Source organism: Trematomus bernacchii, unplaced genomic scaffold (genome assembly GCF_902827165.1).
Source record: "Trematomus bernacchii unplaced genomic scaffold, fTreBer1.1, whole genome shotgun sequence".
Classification (NCBI taxonomy): Eukaryota; Metazoa; Chordata; class Actinopteri; order Perciformes; family Nototheniidae; genus Trematomus; species Trematomus bernacchii.
In genome coordinates this window covers 10,598,072-10,618,413 of record NW_022987720.1, presented here as the reverse complement: position 1 = coordinate 10,618,413, position 20,342 = coordinate 10,598,072, and the positions used below count along the sequence as shown (strand labels likewise).

General features: G+C 40.9%; 1 protein-coding gene across 1 annotated transcript; it reads right to left on the bottom strand.

Annotated features, from left to right (window-relative positions):
• Positions 1-1,595: 1,595 nt before the first annotated feature.
• Positions 1,596-19,392, bottom strand: rab40c (RAB40c, member RAS oncogene family). Its single transcript, XM_034144263.1, has 6 exons — positions 18,256-19,392; positions 10,768-10,828; positions 7,116-7,176; positions 6,844-6,921; positions 4,773-4,995; positions 1,596-3,631 (listed from the first exon to the last, which is right to left on the bottom strand). The coding sequence occupies exons 1-6, from the start codon at positions 18,395-18,397 to the stop codon at positions 3,357-3,359; spliced, it is 840 nt and encodes a 279-aa protein (XP_034000154.1). The 5' UTR covers positions 18,398-19,392; the 3' UTR covers positions 1,596-3,356.
• Positions 19,393-20,342: the final 950 nt, after the last annotated feature.

Genomic DNA, 20,342 nt, shown 5'->3' with positions numbered 1-20,342 from the left:
GTCTGCTCCTTTGTACAAACACTTCCACAATATCCGGTCCGGAACCTTCCACCATCCAAGTCCAAAATGGAAACTCATTTCAGGAGAAACACAATTTAGCAGAGTCAGCAAACACTGAGGAGGAAGTCCATAAAACAAATAAAAAAAATAAAAAGGGAGGTGTGGAACCAAAACATGGAGAAAGATGTGTGTTATTATCACATAACACACAGAGGCTGGATGTACAATATAACACTAAACAAGTCCGCAAGGATGAAGCACAGAGAGGGAAACCTCTTCTGGAAATCTTGGCAACAAGCTGGAGTTATGGCCGGGCAATATTATGATATATAGAAAACCGTTGAAACACGTATGTTGTGGGCATTTTTCAATATTGCTTCAATCGCGTGTTACGCTGGGCCGATATTCATTTATCGCCATCATTTTTATTTTGCACTAAACTTAAAATGAGAAAAAAAGTGTACAGGCCTTAACATGTCATTATTTATTTAATAATTATTAATTATATTACCAGAGAATGTGGTATTAATATCGTTATGACTATATAGTGATTGATCATTTTGAGCCCCAAGTTGAGTCCTCATTTTTTAAAACCTCCATATATATATATAATATATATATATATATATATATAGCTATATATATATATATATATATATATATATATATATATATATATATATATATATATATATATATATATATATATATATATATATATATATATATATATATATATATATATATATATATGTGTTTTCTGTCCATGGCCTCCGGGCCTCCGTAGAAAACACACTGAACACCTGAGGGAAAAGTGTATGCAGCAGCAGCAGCTCACTCTTTGTGTTATCGAGAAAGCGAGGCGGACGCTGCGAGGTGGAGCTGAGAGGAGGATGAAAGAGACGGACTGATGAAGCCCTCCAGAGATCTACCAAAAGAGCATCTATTATTCAGCAACTATGAATCATGGGACAGCATGCAGAGGCGAGGTGTACATCAGAGGCAGGGAATAAGAAGAAGAAGAAGAAATGCTGCTTTCATTCCCGTGAGATTAAATATCAGGGACTCGGAGGAACCCATGTGTCCAACACCGTTAACCCTACAAGTCAGAGCCAATGTTTCCTCGCTGTTGAACAGTGTTTACAACTCGTATCTGCCGTTTCCCACTGGTCCTGAATGCCACTGAAAATAGTCCCCATCGTATGCCCTTTTCCTCCGGTTTGTCTGAAATGATTTGAAACTATTTGTCTTCTGGAACGAATGTTAACCTAATGGAAGCTTTTAATATGAATTCTACTTTACACTGCTTTCTCTTCATAAAGTATTTAACACTATTTTGATGAATAATCTGTGATGTGGAGCTAAAGCAGCCGTTTAGCCCTATAGGGAGATACTGCAGGAGACGAGAGGCTGAAGGGGACTGAGTGACATTCAGAGAAGAGTGGTAAACACAGGCGCTGTTTACTGTAAATACTGCAGACATTCCACTCTACCTGACACCATGCTCAGCAGCTACACCATGCTCAGCAGCTACACCCCCCCCCCCCCCCCCCCCCCCCCCCCCCCCCCCCCCCCCCCCCCCCCCCCGCCCCCCCGCCCTCTCAGATATCTGCACTTCCTCTCGCTCCACCTCTAATCAATGTATGGAAAACACGGCTGGGAGGGATGGGGGAATTCTACACAGTGCAGAGAACAGGAGAATTAAAGTGATATGCCCCCCCGCTATTTGAGTTCCACTATGACGGAGCAGAGTTTTAGTTCAAATAAAAGCCTGGAGGTGTGAAATGTGAACACAAGAAGAAGAAGGTGTCTCTAAACATTTGGGAGAGTGGGGAAAAAAAGGAGTGATAGTAAAAAGTAATCTCTGCCTGTATCCAACAGTGTGTGAGGCTTTACCTCTCCTGACTACAACTCCCAGAAGCCCTTTGGCCAAGAAAGGACTAGCTCGTAATGGGATGCGAGTGGATGAGAGTTAAAAATACATATTTCACAAAAAAGGTATTGAGTGGTATCTATGGCAACAAGCATCGCTGGATCCCTTGCCGCGGAAAGTGGTTGTGTAAACAATAAAAAATGAAAACAAACTCTAATGAGAGAAACGGGGAATTTGACTCATCTGTGCAATTTTTTCTTCTTCCTTTAAGCCGGTTAGGTTCAGGTGAACGGACTCATTACAAATGCAGTTTGTGTTTATATTGACATCTCTACGGGAATATTCAGGAATGGACTCCTGCGCACCAGCATGTCCGGACCTGAGATCTGGATCAGGCTGCGTCTTTTAAACGATTTTAAAGGTGGTCCTGAAGACACCGGCTGTTAAACCCTCACTCAGGTTGTCGCCAAGATTTCCCTTTAGAGAGAGTTTTAACCTCCGAGGCGAAACGAGGGGCGAATTCACAAAAAGGATTGCACGACTTCTGCGGCTCATATATACAAGACAAAGAGAAATATGTCATTCTTAACGCTTTCGCCGTGGTTTAAATGTGCTGCTGTGCTATTTGAACATATTTACATTTGGTCATGTGCAGAAACGTGGCACAAAAGAGTCCAATTCACAAAGATCAGCGCACAAGCAGTTTCAGGGAAATGATAACTTCGGAGAGTTGGTGGTTGAATCCTAGAAAGCGTTCTCTTTGTCACATTGACATTCCTTGCATGAAGCTTCTGAAAGAATGACTGCATCTTGTGTTTCAGGAGCTGCAGCTCACGGCCTGGAAATGTATTTTTTAAATGTTCTTTCTGCCTTGTATCCATGTCACAAATAGCTAAATGCACTCAAGTGCAAAACATTGGTGGTGTGTTGTAATCATATTAGCGCCGTGTTATCTTTAGTGAGGGACTTTGCCATCAGCAGCCACAATCCATTCTTTGTGAATTCGCCCGTGAGTTTTCAAACGGAACCGTTACAGCCAGCGGAGGAGAAACAATGATCAATAAAATGACTGACTGGTTACTAGTGTCTTGATCATTAAAACAGCAAATAAACTGGGTGTGGACTTATAACCAGAAGAAAGAGGGTAATGTGAGACACACAAAGTGAAGAATGTTGAGGTGATTTCTGTGATGCACACACACAATGAGGCGTGCATCATGTCCAGGAACTAAATACGTTTGTGAGAGAGTTCTGTACAGGTAGTTAAAACGCCAGCGGTGACTCTCGTGGGGGTCCGGTCTGTGGAGACCCAGATGTTTTTCCGTGCTGTCCTCTGATATCCGGAGGGGCTTCTCCTCTGGAAAGGCTCTTTAAGAGAGCAGGAAGCCATCCCTTTATCCATCATTCTTGCTCTTCAGCTCCTCAGGTTTAGGGATGTGCTCTTTTCCTCTAACATCCTGAACAACCGCCTCCTGAGCGTTTACTAGGAGATTTTGCAGTTGTTGCGGGTGCAGTTCTGCGGCGGGCTCTGAGGCGGACGGATGGACTTGGAGCGCTTCAGGCTGTTCCCCTTGGAGCCGCCGGCGGGGTTGGCCAGGGAGTACGAGCGTCCGTGCATCATGACGGCGTTCATGCCGTTGGCCATGGAGAAGGACTTGAGGTGCGACTTGATGGCGACGGGCAGCGGCAGCTTGTCGATGAGGTGGACCGGCGTGCACGACACGATGGCTCTGCAGCACAGGTCCTGCAGGCTGAACACTGCGGAGAGGAGGGACACGTTACACTGAGATCATATCGAGCTACAGCTTTAAAAAACTCCACAGCTAACAATCCGAGTGAACAGAAAAAATAAAGGATAAATATAAGCATCCAGGTTTGAATAAGGCTTTGAGTGTCTGTCGTCTATCTCCCCTTAAAAAAAAAACTCGAACTAATCCTCAATTTGAAAAAAGTGATTAATCTAATTATTTCTTACTAGAATCCGAATCATGTTTCCTCGCAGGTAGGGGTAAACACTGCTGTGTGATGGTGATTTGATAAATGCATTAAGAGACATAGAGATGCAAAAAAGTGGGCAAATATAGACATATTCTTACTAATGTTAAAACTTTATTTAAAATGAATACATTTAAAGAGGCCCCATTATGCTTTTGGGGGCTTTCCCTTCCCTGTAGTGTGTTATATAGGTTTGTGTGCATGTAAATGGTCTGCAAAGGCTCAAATCCCAAAGTTCTCTCCAGACACACACACACACACACACACACACACACACACACACACACACACACACACACACACACACACACACACACACACACACACACACACACACACACACACACACACACACACACACACACACACACACACACACACACACACACACACACACACACACACACACACACACACACACACACACACACACACACACACACACACACACACACACACACACACACACACACACACACACACACAATTAATTTGCCCTTTGGATCATGAGATTGTGTGATGTGTGTTTATTATGGAATTTGAGTGTGTGTTACTCCAGCAGGTGGGGTTTAGGTTTGAATGGAGAGGGGCTGCAGAGGTGTGGCTCAGTGAAAAGCACACAGACTTTAGACCTTGTTTCTTTGCAGCTTGCAATATAGTTTGATTTTCCTATTTAGTTGCAAATCTTTATTTGAATTGAGCATGATCAGAATGCAGACCCCATGAGGAATAGTTCATGCTAATGCTAGTGCTAATGGGGATTTCAATTATAACAAGAAAAGGATAAACCAACTATCTTTTATTTTCAAATCAAATCTGGACACCTCAGTCAGCCAAAAAGTGACACACAAAGAAAGAAAGAATGAACATCACGGTGACCACACCCACATGCCCCCCCGCTCACCTCTGTTGGGCTTCCAGAACTTCTCCATGCCGTGCCTCATGAGCACGATGCGCGACAGCTCCGTGAACGACTCGATGACGTTGAAGTTGCACAGCGGGCTCACCTCGAAGAAGGTCATGCCGTTCTTCTCGGCGTATGCCCGCGCCTGCTCCGTGGGAACTTGCCGTTTGAAGGCCAGATGCAGCCGGTTACCAACGAGGATCCGAGGCACTCCTGGTGCATGCTGGGAAGTAAAGAATCAAACAGGAGGACAGAATGAAGCTTTGTTCATTTAATGAGCTGTTCTTATTTTGTGTGTTGAGGTGGCTAAAGTATGTATGTGCGTTAGACTCTGTGTCTGGACCCCAGGAAGAATAGCAAATGCTAATGCTAGTGCTAATGACGATCTTTAAATAGAATAAAGGAAGTAAAGCTATGGATTCCAACCAGTTATTAATTCCAACCCGCAATTAAAGTCAACAGGAGAAGGATGTCTAGTGGATTAAATGAAAATTCATACTTAAGTACCTACACTTTTTGTAAAAGTGCTTCGTAACATTCCACCACTGTGTGAGAGACATTTAATTCACATTAAGTTAGCAGAGGAAGCTTGTTATTAATTCAACAAGCGTGTATCTGGCCCTGTCTCTCAGCCTCAGGTCTCGCTAACTCATCCCATCTGTTCTGAGAAACTGTGAAACACGATGGCCTCCTTCACTCCCACGCATTGTCACCCCTCATCAGCCTCTCCTCACTTCCCTCCCTGCTGCCTTCTCATGCTCAGAGTCCCTGTGACACAGCAGCAGCACCAGCAGCAGCAGCAGCAGGCTCAGGGGGAACGGCAACATCTGCAGCAGCAACATCTGCAGCAGCAGCAGTTAACACTAGAGGTTTCTCCTGAAGCTAGGGTATGTACATCTCCAGCAGAGCAGAGACAAAGCACTCATACCACCTTTAACTACACAATACATTGGTCGATCAAAATAAAGAAGAGATTAATATAATGAATAAAACTGAAAAGGAAACGGAACATAATGATAAAATAGTTGTAAAAAGATAATTAGATGAAGCTCTACACTGAGACAACAGGAAACAACTGTCGGTGAAAGATAGTAAAGATATGTAAAACATACAGCATATAACCAGAGATAAAACCTAACAGTTTCTCTGCAGACTGTCACCACACAGAGATCTTCATCCCTCCATCTCTACTTTATTTCTGTGTTTCTAAAGTGGACGAGCGCCACACCACGTCTTTGGAGGTGGAGCAGGAAAGGCCGGACTGAAACACACATTCCACAGGCCAAAAATATCACACACACTCACACAGACGCGCCTATACACAGACATCCTCTTGGTCTCTAATTCAGCAGGAAGGACATGAGTGTAGCACCCCCCCTACACACACACAATAAATATATATATTTATAAAAAAGGTTTTGCTCATATTTAAAAGTTACACTGTCTGATTATTATTATTATGCAGCTTCATTATTGTTGCAGCAAAACAACACAAATCAACAACTAATAAACGTCTCTGTCGGCGTGGCAGCCGAGGCAGGAAGGGTTAACAATGGCATTGTGTTTCCCCGTTAGATATTCACTTTTGAAAATAAAACCCAGCCTCCTTTCACAATAATTCATTGTCTTTTTCCAAGTTTTTGTGTTACATTAAATGAGAGTACTTAAGGTATTGAAAATAAGTCTGGGCAGCAGACTTTATTAAGACTAATCGACAAATATACATCATAGCGTAAAATACTATGAAAGCTTTATATATATATATATACACACAGTAAGGCAACTAGTAAGTAGCGTAAGCCCTAATACAGTTGTTTGTAAAGGATACATTACTTATAGAGAACATGGAGTATGTTTTTCAAAATAAAAGCACCAGATGGTAATTGTATCTTAAAAGGGGACTCAGGACGAGGCCTGTTTTTCAAAATAAAAGCCTCCAACAATCGATGCATGTTAACAGAAACGTACAAATGTAAATTGTATTTTTCAAAATAAAAGTGTCAGAATGTAAATGTATCTGAAAAATGCTCTGCCCCAGAGTTTGATGGCAGGGCTCCACCTCCACACTCACCTCATCGATCTCTCTGATCCACCTGTCGATGCCGTCAAAGGACCAGCGGTTTGTGATGTCATACACCAGCAGGATCCCCTGGAGACACACGACAACAACAACAAGCAGTCACACGTCTGTCTGTAATCACTATGACATTAGGACAGTGTTTCTCAAACTTTATAACAAGGATTACCATCTGCTCAAATATCTTTTAGCATTAACCTGCATTTGATCCAGCAGGTTCACTTAATGCAAAGTTCAGTAGTCTATTTAATGAGTTTGTTTCTCACCTGAGCCCCGCGGGAATATGACCGAAAGATGGTGCAGAACCTCCCCTGGCCTGAGGTGTCCCTGAGAACAGAGAGAAAAGACAGAAAGAAAGATTCATATGTGAAACAGTGAAGACGGAAACACTCGTCCGGCTACTGGTCTGAATGAATCCAACTAAGCTTATAATATTTCCTGAAGTAACGTTGTTGTACTCGATGTACTTTTACCCACATCTGGATGACTATATCCCTATGACCCTTTTTTGTCTCTCACATTATTTTGTAGCCTGTTTCTTTTTCCAACCTCTATCTTACCCATCTTGTGATATCAGATTCTTTACAAAGAGAATCATTGAGGATTAATTGAGCTATTTTTAAACCGGTGTTAGAAATATGAAAGGAAGCATCATTTTCCAACTTCACAGCTCGTTTGACATCTTACTGTAGATTCAGAAACTATTTACGGTGGAGAGTTTGAAGGATCATTTCAGACGAGCTGCTTAAGGAAAGCAAAGCCAGATGAGCCGGTCGTGTGTTCATCCAGTCAGATGTCAAAGTCTGAGAGACAATCACCTGTCAATCAACTATTGTGCGGTCCACCATGTAGGATGTTCATACGAGGGATGCCAGCGATTATTCGATTTTTCGAATATTCGTTACAGTCTCCATAATCGAAAATTATTTTTAAAATTCGATTTTATTAATATATCTTTTTATTATTATTTATGTTTTTCTTTTTTTTCCTGGCTTAGTTTCAACCAAAATATAGACTAATGCTAATAATAGTAATAATAATTGTAAATGGCCATTGGTCACACCACCAGTTTGTTTTACTGTAAACTTGGAGGAAGCAGACTGCTGCTGCAGCCTGCTACACACCGACCCGACCCGACCCGACCCGACCCGCCCCCCCCCCCCCCGGCCCCCCCTCTCCGTCACACGTGCGATTGATTTATTGGCGATATACAGAACAGTGAGAACAACACAACTAAAGAGGAACAAAGCGGCACGTTCAGAGAAGAGTTCCTCGTGGAACTACTTCGAACTGACAAGTGCAAATGAAGTAAAATGCAAGCTCTGCGAAAATACTTTTTATTTCTCTCTCCCGCGGGGGGGGGGGGGGCGGCGAATAATTGATTAATATTCGCCAGGGCTGTCCGATTTTCTAATTTGATCATGGTCAGTTTCTGGCATCCCTAGTTCATACTAAGTCAATGTTTGCAAGACAGGTGCAGCTTTCTGAATGAAAATGAAAGAATGAAATGATTCTCCCCTGTCTGCAGACCAACATATTGCACTTTGAGCCTGAAATGAAACGCCTCCATTGGACTCTTTCTTTACTTCTGGAACATAGTGACATCACCATTTAACACTTTCGCTTCTACTGGCTGGCGCTCCATCACATTGTGCTTGATAGGCTAAGGGGCGGGACCTCTCTAAGCGGTAGATCAATCACAACAGAGCTGGTCAGCTAACCAATCAGAGCAGACTGGGCTCTGGTTTCAGACAGAGGGTGAAAAGAGGTGCTGCAGCACAGGCAGTATGAGAAAAATAAAGAGCTTTTTGAACATTAAAGCATGGAGACATGTCACAGGAGAGGCACTAAATACAGATATACACCTGAACATGAGCAGACTAGGCCACTTTAACAGCAGCAGGACGATGTGTGTGCAGATCTTTTAAAACCATACACGCCCACACGGTCACTGAGGTCTGCTGACAGACTCTTTCTGGTAGTCCCAAAATCAAGGCTGAAGCAGCGAGGAGACAGAGCCTTTGCTGTTGCAGCTCCAAAATTATGGAACGAATTTCCCCTCCAGGTTGGACTTGCTCCAACTCTGCCTGTTTTTAAATCTCGTTTAAAAACCCACTTCTTTTCCCTTGCATTTACAGACCAGATGACACATGTGCTTTTAAATGTGGGTTTTTATCTTACTAGTGTTTTGTATTGTTTTTACGTCATGTAGGAGAGTTTCTCAGTCTGTGGCTTCTGATCTGGTTTCATTGTCTCGTGTTTTACATTTGTTTCATGTCGCGTCTGTCTTTTTTATGTATTTATGCTATGTTTTTATACAGTTGTTGATGTACAGCACTTTGTTCAACTCTGTTGTTTTTAAATGTGCTATAGAAATAAAATGGATTGGATTGGATTGACCTGTCACCAGGTGCAACAGTGTTTCTCATTTATGTGTTTTAATAGTTTTCTGCAGAAGTGATTTGCTGACAAAAAGAAATATAAATAACACCACCTTCAACTTGACATTTCCTCCGTTTCTCTCTGAGAGTCATGAGACACAGATGGCAACAGAGACAGAAATAGAAAGGAAGCAGAGGATGGAAAGGACCACATTTAGACAGTGAAACAACAGGCAGGACAGATTAGGAAGAGTCAGCATCATAGGGCTGCATGCTTTGAAACATTTCCCTCCACAGGGAAGACAAGGCGTTGCTTCTCCCCTGAGGAGTGGCCTACTTCCACCTAGCACTGCAGTGTCTTTACTGACAGATACATCTGCTGCATCTCCACTGATGCAAGATTATTTGTCAGGCATGTAATAATATGCAGAGAATAAGGACCCACAACATCTGCAGGAAAGTACATGCACCCTGCAGCTGGCTGTTTTTACAATTAGATGTTTCAAATGATTGGTTTAAATAAGAAGAAAACATGTGATGCATCTGCAAACATGTTTTTAACGAATATAGAAACCTTCCTGCTTAATGTATTTTTGTCGCTTGTGCTTATTTTTAAAATATGATGTTAATGAAATGCAACCCCTTGACATTATTCCTCTTTTCCCCTTAAGTAGCTTTCCCTGTCTGACAGCTTGAGATATATTCTGTATCATGTTGTTCCAGCTCTCCCTTGAAGCTCTGTGATGTTTACACCGAGTGAAATATTCAGAGCCAAGACTTGATGTTTTTTCCTGGCTGCAGCATCCATCAGACTGAAATATTCAAGACGCATCTTTTAATACACATTTGTTCAAAAACAACCTGATATATTGCACATCTTTGGAAGCTTTTTTGGTTTGAACAATGTTGGGTTACACTACATTCGCTCTGCGGGTAGGTCGGAGAAATATGAGAATGAAGACCCTTAGACACCACAGGCAATTTTTAGATGAGATTAATCAAATGATGTAATGTTGTACTTGCATTCATTATGAACACTTCAGGGGTCTCCTAAGACAAAGTCATTTTGGCTTTTATTCGTCCAGATTTTGAGATATATTTCAGGGATTTCTATATCTTCACTCCGCTTAAATACATAGAGGTGATTTACATTTCGCAATTATCATCACAAAATGACTTCTGTGATCATTCTTCCTCTGCACTACACTCTCCTGAAGATATTTCTTATAAAAACAGGCCGTGAGGTATGTAGATTATCCAGAGTAACAGGGACAACCTTAGATAGACATGGTGTCGTTGTATTGTTCAAAAGTCATTTGTCAATGCGTGAGCAGGTTTGAGACCTCAGAGAAAAATGGTAAACACTGGGGTGGATAAACACAAAACTGTTCATGGTTTCATACCACAAACATATTATATGTGGACTAACCCATAAAGGCATTTGGATTTAAGAGTGCATCCCACAAAAAAACAGTAGTCACTATCTTTTGTACAGACAATAATGTGTTATCATTTCAGCAGTAATGAGTGTGCTTACCAAAGCTCCAGCTTCACTCTCTTCCCGTCCAGAAGGATGGTGGTGGTTTTATAGTCGATACCTGGACAGAGAGGGGGGGGGGAGACAGAGGCAGACATTAAGCAAAAGGATGCATCAATCTCCATTATAACACCACAGCTAGAGGAAGGCTGATGAACCAAAGTGTTCCCACAACACACTGTAGAGAACTGTGAATAGCTTGGTAGAAAATATGACAACCATGTATTTATGGGTTACAAGACAACATATATATTTCTGCTAGCTAAGAAGTCAGTGTTTTTGACTTTTCATCAAAAGATAACAATTAGGTTCATATATTTTCAGTTCAGTCCATAACCATTGCTAATATTCTTGCTTTCAATCTGTGTCCTACTCTGAAATTCATTATGTCCTCTCCAAAATTAACATTTGACTGTTTCCTTAGTAAATACCTGTGTCACATTGTCTTGTTTTTTAGAACCATGAAGATTTGAGTTTAAGACTTATAATAATTTTCAATAGAAAGGAAAAAAAAGGAAGAATAAATCCCATCAATGGACTTGTTGTGTTTTTATCTTTTAATACTATTTAATTCTAAAATATGGACCTATAAAACATCTGGGAGGTCAAGAGTGATACAAAACATGAAATCAATAGATTTCATGTGCAACTGCTCCTCAAGCGACCAATAACAATACTAAGAGTCTACAGTCTTGCTAGCAGCTGTGGGGCTGTAACTGGAGCTAAAAGCTAATAATAACATGCTAACATGATTGCACAATGTTAATATAACAATGCTGTGAACATTTGCAGGTATATTGTCCTAATAACTGGACAAATGTTGACCTGATAATGGGGGTAGATTTAAATGTCAGAGGGTTTAACCAAATCTTTAAAATACTCCAGAGGGGAAGAAGTTTTTTTTACTCAAAACCACAATGGTTGGCAGGGCTCATTTCACTTCATTGATTTACAAAATTGTTATCCCAATCCAAACAGTGGGCTTTTTTTGAAGATGTTATTTCACCGTATAAGTGAAAACAGTGACCGTTTGAAAATAATGACTTCCTGTGGGGACCATGAAAGTCTGAACCATATTTAATGTAAAACAATTTAAATGAATTATTACAGTCCTAAACAACTCTGTTTAAAACTGAAATGAAGAACTGTGAAAAGCATGTTCCCTCCCAGAACAGGCAGCAGTGATCAGCCTCTCTGTTCTCGCCCGTTGTCTATCTCTTCTTTGACAAACCTGTCTGACTGCTACACCTGTCGCCTTCTGCTCCATGCCTCGACACGCTCACCTGACTCCACTACAGCTCATGTGGTTCATACCCAGTCTGTTACCACCTGAGGGCAAACTGGTGAACCACTAGATAATCGGTGCTTTCCACCTCCTATCAGATGTTTATCTTCTTACTCAACAGAAAGTAAACGATAAAGTTTATGGTTAAGTGTTAGCACCCCCCGAAGAGGCACAAGCTCTTACGTTGATATTGGAGTTTTCCAAAAAAAAAAAAAAAAAAAAACGAATAACGAAATTGAAACCCGAATAGTACTCCAACGAACGAATATTCGGATACAGCCCTAACTCCCACACATGACTGCGTCAGCCTCTGGCAGGTAGCAGCTGCTGGCTAACTAAATTAGCAATGTCTTCCAATTTCCCAGGCAACATAAAGCTGCTGCCGAGCTAAAGTGCTGAGCTCAGGCTAAGCTAATTTAATTTGAGTGAGTGCGGGATTTGGGACCAAGCGCTGCTCTTCTCTAGTTGCCAGGGCTCACTTATAATCAATAGCATCTCTGACGTCTTAGCAGAGCACTGCTGCTTCTATTCTGGGGTTCTTTGTTCTTTCGAGGCACTCAAAGCTTTTGTTGAGACGGTTTCAAAGAAGTGCTGAGTTAACTATATGGTGGTAATGTGTTCTAGATTAGGTTTTTTGTCTCTGTAAACCTAGGAGAGGTTGACATAGACATGATCAGCATATAGAATCATAGGGGTGTACGTTTTTTTTTATTTGTACCTAACCAGCACAGTAGCAGGTCAGCTGCACGCAGAGCGCACACTATCCAGGCTTGTGCATGTAATGTCAAATTAAAGGTTCACAAGTGTGCGTTCCACACATTTAGCCATTAGCTGTTAGCATGAGGTTATGCTGAGGTTACTACGACAAGTTGATTGGTGTGCAGGTGTGCTCGACAATATGGCGAGCGCAGAACAAATAATGGCTAATGGAATGGAAACATATAACGGAAATTCAAAAGCATCACTCAGATGTGCTGATCATCAGGAGAATAAGTGTTTCAAATGTTCCTTGTTTTTAAAAAGAAAACCGTTTTCAAGTTTAAAATACTTTTTTTTTTTAAACATATCCATTTTCGGGGTTTTTTATGCACACAAAACCATGATTTTAGTGTACACCACAAGTAGCTAATTAATATGAATGTATCAATTAATTAAATAATAATTAAATTGTTTGTGAACATGTCTTAAAGTTGTAACATTTAAATAATAGCTATAAATATGAAATACATTACATCTGCAGAAAAGGTGCAGATAATCAGATTTGACTGCACTTCCTGCTAAGCTCTGGAGTAATATTGAACAGATAAGAGTCTGCATGCGTCTTGCTAGAGGATTAGACCAGGGCCGGCTTTACATTTACCAGTTCACTCTCTCCTGTGAACACCTCCCTCCATCTCGGAGTTGGCCTGCTTCCACTTGATAACTGCTGTGTGTGAATACCACTGTCTAAACAGCCAGTCCTCTGCTGCAGAGAAACAATGGGCCGCCGGGCCTGCATGACCCCCGGGGAATATCCCATTGTTAGTGCGTGCTGAATGAAGAACAGATTTAAGAGTCTCGCAGCTGTACTGAAAAGCCTCTTTCCAACCTGCTTTTGCATTTTGATTGTCTACACCCCTCCAAGGCTGGTGTTATCTGATTGCTAACTTCAACAGGCTGTGAAATTCAATACCTTAACGCAGTGTGAAAAATGAATGGAGGGGGATCCTCTCTGTAACACACCAACCCCCCCTCTCCAACCAAAGTGGCCTTAACATCAGTTGGGGGGATTCATATTAGGATACATACAGCAAGACAATTAACATTTAGAGCCTACCCCTTTCTCTTTCTTGACATAAGCCTTTGTGGGCGAATTATAAATACACTGCAGGAATGCTTTTTGGTAATTACTGAGATGAAGTAACTTGATTTATTAGGTATTAACTCGATTTGATTTAACAAAATACTTTTCTAAATGCTTATTTCATCAAAATAAATGATGCCTGGCTACATTGTGTGGGCTAATGGTGGCAGCTAGAAGCTAGGGCTACCACTAGAGCAGGAAGTTGATAGTAGAATAGAAACAACAGAGCAATAAAATCGGATCCGATAATGGTGAACTATATATTTTTCCAAATTTAAATATATCAATTTGAGCTTTAATAAATTGCGATTTACGGATGTATTGTTTTGTCCATCAAATAATGACAAATGTCCTTCACAATTTCCCAGACCCGGGTGATGTTTTTTTTTACCTGACTAACAAAATACAAGGATATTTAGTTAACATCATACATGCGAGAAAAAGCAGCAAAATGTAACATTAGAGAACTTGGAACAAGATAATGTTGCCTTTCACTGAAACGATCATCAATACAGCTCTTATTAATTGTCCAAAAAAATAAGTAAGAAAGTGGCCTTCACTGTTTTACAGAACCAAACGTTTTTTCTGATCTGTAACTCACACTATCACTGAGGAGAATATGTGACGGCCCCCAAGTCTAGTTGGGAGCCAATCACAGCCCAAAGAAACAATGTTATCCAATCAAAATCTGCTGTTCTGTCCAGATTTTCTCCTCCTAAAATATTTAGTTTTCCCCTTCCTCCACACTAACCTCTTTTAGCCAGAGGGACGAAAATCAATATGAGACCTTCTGTCTGCACAAACATCCCGGCACAAGCGTTCATCTGCGTTCCACTCTGCCTCCATATTTAATGAAGGCGTTTGATCTGGCTCCCGTCAATTAGGACGTGTTCCTCTTTGAGGGACTCTGCAAAGGCTCGCTGATTTTCTTTAGAGGAATGACAGGTTCTCCATGGGCTTGTGTTCAGAAACATCCAACGCAGTGGTGACATCCTACATCTTTAGATCGCAGCCATGCATATATAAAAATGCAAATAGTGTTCTATTTAAGCCCATATGTAGATTTATTTTGGTAACACGTGAAAAATCTGGTATATAAAATATCACACAAATTTGAAAACTATCCTTTATAATTTCCGTAAATCCAAGTTGGGCCAAAAAAGATATGCAATATGCAAAGATATGTTGAATCGTTTATTGCTCATCAATAATCTTTTTTAGATAAAAACCTTGTAGCTTCACATGACTGCATTGATATGTTTAAATAGAGCCACCAAATATAGCAATACATCGCCAACCACGTTGAGACTCATTGTGTCTTTTAAATGCCTCACTACTTATTTATAATTATGACCTTCCTTTCTCAAATCATTGTCACTGGCTGTATGGAACAGTTTGGCCTTCAGTGTAGTGGGTGTGTAAAAACACCCATGAAGAAGAGAAGCCAAATGCCAACAGGCGGCATCACCCTTTGGCTGAATTCATTAAAGAATCAGTGATGAAAGAAAAGGCTCATTCTGCTGACTGATGTATATTTCATGAACAGTTGCTGTCATCCTGAGGAGAGGAAAACCTTTTTCATCTAAAAAGCTAAATGGATACTCGGGGAATCATCTATGACTGCTGGTGAAGACCTTTTGCTGGAGCAAATATCTCAACAAATGCAAGTCACGTGCACGTTTACCTTTAGGAAACTGGGCAGCTTGTATTGCAGTAGAAGTGGTTTGAAGAGGAGGTGGGGGTATAATGCGTGAGATGGGTAGACACTCTTCCTTGCTGTCCTGCTGGCATCTCATTGTATTCCTTAACAGACTCTTATTGTAGCATCAAGTGATGCAGGATTTATTTCCCACACATCATAAAGAACCATGCCGGGTGTTAGCATATTTTTGCCAATTTACAAAAACCAAGCATTATCTTGGTTACTGCAGACTGTTTTCAGAAGCATTTAAGTCTGAGCTTTCAATATTGCTACCTGCTTTCTCTGCAGCCATTAGCACTTCTCATTCCAGCACACTATTACAATTCATTTGGAGGTATTTTAAAGTCGCTGAGTGGAGAGAATCCATCATGTCTGCTTTTATTGCTGGCAAAGTAATGCTGCTTTCAGTGCTGAGTCATTTGTGCTACATAACCAACATCAATAACAGGATGTTTATGTTGAAGTGGTTTCCATATGTAGAGTTCACTTTGGTGACCCCCCCCCCTAAATGGATTTTCTCCCACACAAAATGTTTTTTAGGGTGTTTTTGAATGTATTATTCCTTCATTTCCTTTGGTTAAATGCAGTTAAAGCTGGAGAATGGTAAAACAACATTCAGGCTCTTGTGTGCATGGAGGCAAGAGTAATGCGGTTTTTATATAGACTGGACTGCCACTAGGGATGCTCCGCTCGCCGATTTTGGGGCCGATCACCGATAGTCAGAATCAGTATCGGCCGATACAGATCGCCGATCGGATCGAGTGGGCGGGGCCTATGGGGATCTTCCATTTAAAGTGATGTTTAAAACTCAGTTAATGGGGCTCATTCACTGGCGCTTCCACAAACAACCAACATAATTATTACATTCAAATGATGTACAGTATTCAAGTTTACATTAACTTGAGAATAACACAGGAGAAATTACGGGAGCCTCTCTCTTTTCCTCTCCCCCTCTCTCTCTCCTGACAGCCTGTCAGTATCGTCTCATGCAGCTCACTGATCCAGTAATGAGTGACCCGACTGTGAAGAATAAATATATGACTTGTTTTATAACCCAAATCTAAAATCTATTCACTGTATTATGATATAAAACAGACAAAAGCAGGAAAACACCATATCCGAGGCATTCAACATGAAAAATGTACTTTATCTGCTAATCAAGTAATCGTTTCAGCTCTAATACAGAGGAAGCCATGTAACAAATGACGTTTTTTTTTTTTTTAATGGATGGGAAGGGTGAGTTTTGCATTAAATAGGCTGAGACTTGCAAGAACACTGCTATGGTCATAGGAACTTTCTTTATGTGTTTTTTTCTTCAGGGCTCTCCTTTGATGAGAGTGTGTGAGTATTTGTGTACAGCAGACGGCCACAGACCACAGCTCACAGCGCACTGCAGCAGCAGGCAGGGATCAGCCTTGGAGCTACAGCAGTGAGAGAGCCAGGTGATCTGAGCTGCTGCACCCAGGGAGGACTCCTCTGACTGGGCAACGCTCCACCAGCCCTTCACAGCACGGTGGAGACAGTTAAATGAGCTGTGGGCCTACTCTAAAGTAACAAATCAATCAACCTAAAAAAAAAACTGTATTCTAAAGCAATAAGCCAATCAAAATGTGTAATTTATCCAGATTCTGAATATTTTACATTAGGCTAATTTTAGGGTTCCATCATTTATTTTGCACTTCTGATGTGATATGTTTACTACTTCAAATGTTCAAAAATGTCTTTATTTGTCTCATACTGCCTGTGCTGCAGCACCTCTTTTCACCCTCTGTCTGAAATCAGAGCCCAGTCTGCTCTGATTGGTTAGCTGGCCGGCTCTGTTGTGATTGGTCAAACGATTAGAGATGTCTCACCTCTTAGCCTATCACGTACAATGTGTTGGAGCACTAGCCAATAGAAGCGTGAGTGTTACATAGTGATGTCACCATGGCAAATGTTTTTTCTTGGAATATCTGAAACTATAAGAGGCTTTTTTCTTTTATGTAAAGAAGTTTTAATTATTGTTAATGTTTACTAAAGTATTTCTGCTGTTCTCTGCTACTGGCCAAGAAATAAAAAGTATTAATTGTCATGTTATAACCTTGTTAAATGTGTCTATTGACAAAAACCTTACATGTTAAGCCCTCACTGTGGTATCGATATTTTGTTAAAATTATGAACATACTACTTGCAGCCTTTGCTGAGCAGCCTTCAATAATATACATACATATGATATGTAATATATAATGTATATTAATGTTAATATATATTATATATAATAATATATAATATGTAAAACAGAGAACATTGCTTCCTTTGTTTGTTTATAAAGTAGGAAACCAGTGAGGCTGTTTTAGAAAAAGGAGGAACAACCCGTCATACCGGAGAGGATGTTGTTCGCTCAGTTTAACGTATAGGTCTAGAAATGTATTGTCAACAGGTCATTCAAACTATTGTTTGGCAAGTGAGACTGAACGACAATGCACATACAGTCTGACTGACTTCCATGGCAATGCTTTATATTATCAGAGAGCTCATTGTGTGTTCTCCACAGTCCACACAGCAGCGCAATGTGTAGTATGTTCAAGGCTTTTCTGATGAGCAAGCATGACATAACACAAGGACCCATCATCATAAGAGGATACAACTAAGCCATTAGCTGAGAGAAAAGTGACTCACCACTACTGTACGCGTACGGGGACTCTGCAGATCCATCCTGCAGGCTGTCCAGGATCTCTCCTTTGCCCACATCGCTGTCTCCCACCAGGAGGAACTTGAGCAGGTAGTCGTAGCTTTTCACTGGGCTGCCCTGGCTGCCCATGGTGCATCCCGTCTGAGTCCAGGGGCTGAAGATGAATGACTGTAAACTTCCCCCGTGTGTGTTGTTCTACACACTTGAACCAAAACAAAGGCTTGTTATGCCATGAACCGAATGTTGTGTCCACCAACTTGAAGTCTTTGTTATGCCTCTTTTTCGTTAACAGTCTTACAAATTCAGAGCACCTTTTCAGATAAAAAAAAAAGAGCTTCCAATCTCAAAGGAATGTCTTACTTGAAAAAGATAACATCCTTATTGCTGAAAATAAGTGCAACTAAGCTGTATCCGGACGGGATGACTCTTTTTGGCTTGGTGGCATAAGTCTACGTAGAGAAGAAAAACATGCTTATTGCCTGGAATAATAATTATAATAAGCCACTTTGCAAAGTATAGGAGCAAATACCTTTACGAATCATATATTTGTCTAGTTAGCAAAAAAACTAGCTAACCTGGAGGCTGTGTTTTTGTTCCCATTTAAGAAAAGCTCTGTGGGGAACAACAAGCTATCCCCTGCCAGAGAGCTAGCTAGTTAGCTTAGCAGTTAGCACTGGTGCTATCGTTGCCAGCAGTTATCAAACACGGTAGATATTAAAAGACACTGACACTCGCTATGCGTTACGCTACGCAATGCAACACATGGCACTGCATTTAATAACTACACATCTCCGTGATTAAAAAGGACTTGCTGTTACTGGCTAAATGCTAACTTAGCTAGCGCAGCCCGTAGCTCAACTTCAACCGCCGTCCGTGTAATTTCAGGCCCCCTTGTCTTCCTCTGGTCCGGAGTGACAAAGATTCCTGTAACTTCACTGCGTTATATCCAGAAAACACCAATATCTGCAGTGGGATCAGAAGCCTGTGGCAGTTTTATGTCCAGTCCAAATCTCTGTAGGTGTACTCAATAATCCCAGTCTCTGATATCTCCATATTTCTCCATTATATTGAATCATAGTCACAGCTGTGGCTTCTCAGTACCGTACAACAACACTGCTGACAGATCCGCTGCTCGCCACAGTGTGTCCTCTTCTTGGTTCCCGCCCTCTCACTCCAAGCCCCGCCTTCCAACTCATATGATTGGACGCTGGTCTTACGCAGGATGTAATACATTGGCTTAGCAAAACGACCATCACAATCTGCTGTCAACAACACGCAGATGGTGAGGAGAATGTGGACAACAAAGATGATTCATTTGTCACTGAAACACGTACAGAACAATGGCAATCTTGTGGATAATACATTCATACATTCCGACTCTTAAGGTAGATTTGGTTTACTTAGAAAACTGTCTGTTTTAATGTTTTGTAGGTTGATTTTGTATGGTTATTGGTTATGGTTATGTATCTTAGGCTACTCTAAGGAATACACAATGAATGAGGCATTGTTTTCTTTGTTGTTGCCTGTTCTTGTGGTACAGTAAATGTAAAAAAATGTGAATGCTAAACACTATTGTCCCATGTGAATCTATAGTTTTGTAGAAATAAAACCAGAGGTGATAAAAGCTGTAGAGTGCAGATGAATGTACACATGGTAATAAAGAAATGAGGGGAAAAGAAGAATACACTGTATAATGCAGCGTAACTGCATGGTAACATGAGTTATAATATGACATGTGATGTACAGTAGTAAGGCTGAGTTTGATGCCATCTGTGTCAAATCTGTTTTCTTAACATCATGACTCACTTCTCTTTAGCTTTGCTAGAAAGAATCTCATGAGGGTAAACACCTACACACAAAGAACCAAGCACACAGGCTGGTAATGGCAGAAAAAGCATGAATCATTAAACATAATATGATGAGTAAAGCAGATTCAGAGTGGTAAAAGGTTTATTATCGATTGACTGTACATGCCCTTGTAAATAAGCAAATAAGAAGGGGGTCGGGGGATCGATTGATTAGGTTGAAGTGATTATCCATTATAATATTTGAATATCCTACAATATAATAATGA

What these genes read in the sequence shown, in the direction of transcription:
- rab40c (XM_034144263.1), bottom strand. Translation starts at nt 18,397, where the DNA reads ATGGGCAGCCAGGGCAGCCCAGTGAAAAGCTACGACTACCTGCTCAAG. An exon ending in GGATCAGAGAGATCGATGAG is followed by an intron (nt 4,996 to 6,843) that starts GTGAGTGTGGAG and finishes TTTACTTCCCAG; the next exon opens with CATGCACCAGGAGTGCCTCG. An exon ending in GTTCTGGAAGCCCAACAGAG is followed by an intron (nt 3,632 to 4,772) that starts GTGAGCGGGGGG and finishes TCCTCTCCGCAG; the next exon opens with TGTTCAGCCTGCAGGACCTG.